Genomic DNA, 6000 nt, shown 5'->3' with positions numbered 1-6000 from the left:
CATTTGGACTCATCAGACCAAAGGACAGATTTTCACCGGTGTAATGTCCATTGCTCGTGTTTCTTAGCCCAAGCGAGTCTCTTCTTCTTATTGGTGCCCTTTAGTAGTTATTTCTTTGCAGCAATTCGACCATGAAGGCCTGATTCACGCAGTCTCCTCTGAACATTTGATGTTGCGATGTCTCTGTTACTTGAACTCTGTGAAGCATTTATTTGGGCTGCAATTTCTGAGGCTGGTAACTCTAATGAACTTATACTCTATAGCAGAGGTAACTGACCTTCATGTTTTAATGTAATAATTTGTCACGTCTTGCAAGAGTGTGCAAGGCGGTATTGAATATGTCACTGTCTGTCACCTTGATTACTCAAATTTCTCTCGACCTGCGTTGTAAACTTTCATTCATAGGCTAGGTTGTACCAACCTCATGGTGGGTATAGGGACATTTTGAGTATCGTGTAGTAGCCCAAAACAATCAATGTTACATTGAGCTGGGTGAATGGAATATGAATGACAGTCATCCAGTATGCTGTAATAGAAACCAAAGCCATGCTCATAAAAAAATGATCATCCTCCCTCATCTTAAACGGCACCAGCCACCACTGCTCGAGTGATCATGTGTGTTGAGTTGATGATAGTTGACGCCTTGAAAATGGCACAAGGCACAGAAAGCAACTTAGTGAAAATATCATCTTTTAATTATTGATATGACTTGGTAATTGAAAAGTTCATAGCTTTTCCGATTACATACAAAGTTTAGTACAATTCAAATTCAACAGCTTTACATAGGGCAAATAATTAATGGGACCAATCCTTCATAATAATGGTGTAACAAATTAACTGGATTCTCGTGTCTAAGTATTACAATGTAGCTTACACTTATAGCCTGTGCATAGATTCAAAAACAAAAGGGCATATTGAGCATTTCCTATGTAGAACATGAATACATCAACAATTGTTGTGAATGAGACCAGATATAGGGCTACTTTATCTCTGAAATATATTACAGCATTTTATAAGATGTTCAATTCATAAATCAAATCAAATAAATACATTTAGAATTAATTAACAACCTAGTTAACCAATACATTTATCATTTGATAAATAAATACATAAATACATAAAATTAATAAATACACAAATGTTTATCGTGGAAGCCATGTTGCAGGGAAATTAAGAGCTAATTGGCATATTAAAAATAATGGAATGTAAATTATTGCAAATAAATGAATACGAATCCATAAAACAATTATAGAATAAAAAATATTAACATTTGAATGTTATTCAGTCATCATCGTCAGTTATCTTCTACGTTCTTGAACAACCCTCATTTTCATTATTATTGCTCTCTATCAAAAAGCAGGAAGAGAAAGACGAGTGGTGAGGAGTGCAGTCTTTGACCAGGGTTGTGTTCATTAGGCACCAAATGGAAGAAAACAGACTGAAACATTGCAAGGGACTATCTGGATAAGTCCAATAATAAAAAAAGTTTAACCTTCATTTTAGTTTTCAGTTGCGATGTGTTTTAAAACATTTCTGTTACATGCCCTAATGTTTCCCAACTCCAGTCCTCGAGTACTCCCAACATATTCAACTTGTCAACTAATGATCAAGCCCTTGATGAGTTGAATGAGGTGTATTTCTCTGGGAATACAATACAAATGTGTACTGTTGGGGGTACTCAAGGACTGGAGTTGGGAAACACTGCCCGAATGAACACAACATTGGTCTCTCTTGTAAAGGAGATATTATCTCAGTGAAACAGACCTGGGTAAATAAGCTGATATCGTGTAAATCTCTGATCAGTCCTTGGGACAGCAGTCCTCTTCGTCTCCGGAGCCCTTGAAGCAGGCCGACTCGTAATGCTTGATCAGGTAGGACTTCAGTGCAAAGCTCTTGCCGCAGCGCTTGCAATCATAGTGCTTGAAGGCCGAGTGCGTCTGCATGTGGGCACGCAGGTTGGAGCGGTCCGCGAACGCTTTGCCGCAGTGGGCACAGGCAAACGGCTTCTCGCCCGTGTGCGAGCGCATGTGACCCTGCAGCAGCCACGGTCGGCTAAACGCCTTGCCGCACACTCCACACTCATGCCGCAGGTCATGGGTGAGCATGTGCATGGCCAGTGCCGGCATGGACACGTAGGCCTTATGGCACGTGGGGCACTTCCTGGCCTGCTGGCCTTCCAGGCTGCGGTGTGTCTGCTTGTGACGGCTCAGGTTGGACGAGGTGGCGTAAGTCTTGCTGCATTCGCTGCACGTGTGGCGCCCCGGTCCCTTAGACTTTCCGTGCTTTCCTTTGGCAGCCTTGGACCCTGTGGATCCTGTGGAGCCCACTTCTGCAATGCTGTTTCTCTCCTCACCTTTAGTTTTTGTTTTCCCGTGGTTGGCCCTTCTCCGAGAGCGGCCGTCAGAGATGAGGAAGGCGTCCACTGTGTAGCTGCTGCTGTCCGACTCGGTGGTCATGCCTGAGCAGGGGCTGTCGGGCTGCTCCATGTCATGGTCAGAGTAGTCCTCCCCCCCGCTGCCCCCTGTGCTCCCTGGGGAGTACAGGGGCCCCGCGGAGAGCCCGGTCTGCCTCCTCAAGCCAGGGTCCTTTGTGCTCTGGCATATTGAGGGGATGACGTAATCCTGGATGTAGCCTGTAGCAGGTTTGGAAGAGGAAGATTTGGAATAAATAAGTGCATTTTTGGCAACAATTGTGGCATTTTAAATGTATAGCCTTTATACAGATTTTTAGCGAAATGCATTTCACAAGATATGTTTTTTTTGTCTTAGATTCTATGGTTTTATGATTCCAGCATTCTTTCTGATTCCAGTTGAAAGCATTTTTTATTTTTATTGTTGAGCCATTGAGTGAAAGACAGCTGATCTGAGTCTTCCATGCATTGCGGATCAATATGAAACTGTATACAGGAAACCATTTGCAAGTGCTTGGTTCAGCAAGCTTTGCGAATTAAATATGAATGACTCTACAGTGCACAGTCTTGCACCGATCAATACTCATCCGGCTCAAAACAAGTTATGCACCCCAATTGGCACCCTATTCCCTATATAGTGTACTGCTTTTGAACAGGGCCCATAGGGCTCTGGTCAAAACTAGTGCACTATGTAGGTAATAGGGTGCCATTTTGGACACATACAAGGACTATCATTACTAGCTATCAAAAAGACCCTCACAGACTAAATGCAAGTTCTATGCACTGACATGGACACAACAGTCATAAAATTAAACACACTTCTCCACAACTGATACACCTGTCGCCATCCCATCCCATGCCACCATATCTAAATCTGTTATCGTAGCGGGGGCCAAAACAAAAAATGAATGTCTCAGTAGAGAAATCCCACAAAGCGCTAAATCATTTTAATCAGATCATTCTCCATCTGTGGTGTGTTGAAAGTGCCTGTGAGTATGGTAATGGGTAGATTGAATGACAGGTGCAGTGTGATTTGGGGATGGGAATGGAGAGGGGAAGGCAAAGGGGGGTTATAGGCTGATCTTTACAGCAGTGCACAATATATTATGCTCCCCCTTGCAACACAAAGGGAACCAGACAGCTGGTATCCTAATTCTGGGAACAAATGATCTGGCGAGCCAAAGCTCTGTGGTTATGATGGACATTCCACTAACAACACACCACACATTTCTATGGAAGTGTTTTTCCCTGAAATCATAGCATCAATTGACAAAACCTCATATACATCTAAGGTTGATTGCACTCCCCTCTCATTTTTTTTGTATCAATGATAAACTAAGGATGTTACAAAGCATGTTGCCCTTTTCCATTTAAGTTGATATTTTCTAATGAATACATTTTTTTGAACCCATTTAACATTGAGTTTTGTCGGTTTACCAGAAAAGAAACTGTATTTTGTCAATGGATTTTGGAGAAAGAGAGGGGTTTGAATTGCTACAATTTGACCTCCCTGTGGGTATCTCGCATCCTGTAAGATCGGATGAGATGAAGGGATGAAGAGCTAGAGGACTGGAGGGGGTGGGGGTGATAACAGGTAAAGCCTCAAGGGCAACAGCACCAGCTAAGCACAAACCAGTCGCATGTGGATATCTGCTTTCTGGTGGTGGTGGAGAGGTTATAGACCTCACAAAGGCTTGGATGGGATTTCGAGCCTAATGCACGCATCCATGTGTACCATTATGCATGTACACAATAGTATTAAAGCCAAAGCCTGTTGTGTGATCTGCTCTGTATTAAACTGATTGGTCCAGAGTGACCTGAATACTCTTTAGCGTCACTGGAGGCATGGGGCGGACTGGGGTGGGGAGGGTTGGCCGGTGGAGGGATTAAATAGCAACATCACAGGCTTAAGGAAAAACATGTATCAAGGGGTTGGTCCATTTATAAAACAAATTGAACAAGTATGTTTTTCATTCCATTTCTGAACAAATACACTATTGAATTTTTCTTGAAACCTACAACTCTAAACTATATACAACAAGCACATTAACAATAAGCACATTAACAAAAAAATTGTGTTTTTTACTACATGTTTGCAATGTGTAGACAGAAAAGTTAAGTCATCTCAACTCACCATTTTCACTCAAACGGACCGCCAAGTTGGTGGCGGACTCGGTGATGGCACGTGTGAGCGTGTACGATCCGTCCGAGTGATGCTGATGATTGGAGGAGGAGGAGTAATCGTGGACCTTCAGTTGCTTCACCAAAAAGGAACGTGGCATTTTCTTGACGGGCTGGTCCTAATGCCACATATGAATAAAAAATTAAAAAACAACGCAGGAAAAAGCCAAAGACCTGCACGCTACTTCAGGACAGCCCTTTAGAAAAGGCCCCAAGTCAAAGAAAGCCAAAATGGAGGTGAATGACGCAAACGGATGCTCTGAGATTTCCCTCACTACTAAAACTCCCAGGCCTGAATAGTCTGAATAGCGTCAGTCTGAATGCCAGAAAGAATGGAAACCGGAAGAACGGAAGAGAAAGTGCTAGGAAAAAGTGAAAGCCAAAGGAGAAAGTAAAGACAGAGGAAGAAAGACAGTGGAGATAGAAAGATAGAGACCGTGTGAGAGAGAGGAGATGGCTAGACTAGCTGAGCTCAGCACTAGCGCAGGCTTTTATATGGGGCACGAACCCCCAAAGATCAGGTGGTGCCTTTGGAAAAGGGAGCCTACTTAGCATTAATCCATCAAACATCCCCGGGGACACACATCAAATTACCACGAGCCGTCTGTGCATCCCCGCACGAGCACCTACGCACACGCACATACACACACGAGCGCACACACTGCAGCCAACCCCAGTCAACTCCCCCTCCTCTCACCCTGTCTCTTTCACCCCTTCATCGCTCCCCACACCGAGAGAGAGCAGACAATAGCAACGCTGAAGCATGTGGGTGACACTACACACAATATCTTGTCCCCTATTGTCTTCCAATGAAGTCGCTAACAGTTTATTGCTGACTGCCCCCCCCAAAAAACTGTTATGTGCCTCTTCCTCCCCACCTTCTGATATTTTAATCTTCAAAGGCTAAATGCGGATTAAAATAATTTCATTTCATAATTATAATCTTCTTTGATAATGTATTTATCATTTATTTATCATGATTATATAAGTGGGGATATGGATTTTAACAAATGGCAATATCCAGTGACTTCAGAAAGTATTCACACACCTTGACTTTTTCCACATGTTGTTGTGTTACAGCTTGAATTTATATGGATTAAGATGAGATTTTTTGTCACTGGCCTACACACAAAACCCCATCATGTCAAAGTAGAATTATATTTTGGGATTTTTTAAATATATTTTTTTTACAGATGAATTAAAAATGAAAAGCTGAAATGTCTTGAGGCAATAAGTATTCAATATTTTTATTATGGCAAGCCTAAATAAGTCCAGGAGTAAACAGTTGCTTAACAAGTCGCATAATAAATTGCATGGACTCACTCTGTGTGCAATAATAGTGTCACGATCGTCCAAATAACATTCGGAGCAAGGTGTGATATGGGTTCCACATCTTTTATATTGTGAAA

General features: G+C 42.4%; 1 protein-coding gene across 1 annotated transcript; it reads right to left on the bottom strand.

Annotated features, from left to right (window-relative positions):
• Positions 1-706: 706 nt before the first annotated feature.
• On the bottom strand, positions 707-5161 carry LOC124004090 (transcriptional repressor scratch 2-like). Its single transcript, XM_046312870.1, has 2 exons — positions 4545-5161; positions 707-2632 (listed from the first exon to the last, which is right to left on the bottom strand). Exons 1-2 carry the CDS (start codon positions 4690-4692, stop codon positions 1800-1802), a joined length of 981 nt encoding a protein of 326 aa, XP_046168826.1. The 5' UTR covers positions 4693-5161; the 3' UTR covers positions 707-1799.
• Positions 5162-6000: the final 839 nt, after the last annotated feature.

This window comes from Oncorhynchus gorbuscha, linkage group LG18 (assembly GCF_021184085.1).
Source record: "Oncorhynchus gorbuscha isolate QuinsamMale2020 ecotype Even-year linkage group LG18, OgorEven_v1.0, whole genome shotgun sequence".
Classification (NCBI taxonomy): domain Eukaryota; kingdom Metazoa; phylum Chordata; class Actinopteri; order Salmoniformes; family Salmonidae; genus Oncorhynchus; species Oncorhynchus gorbuscha.
Note: the sequence above shows the minus strand (reverse complement) of the source record. Positions and strands in the feature narration are given on the sequence as shown.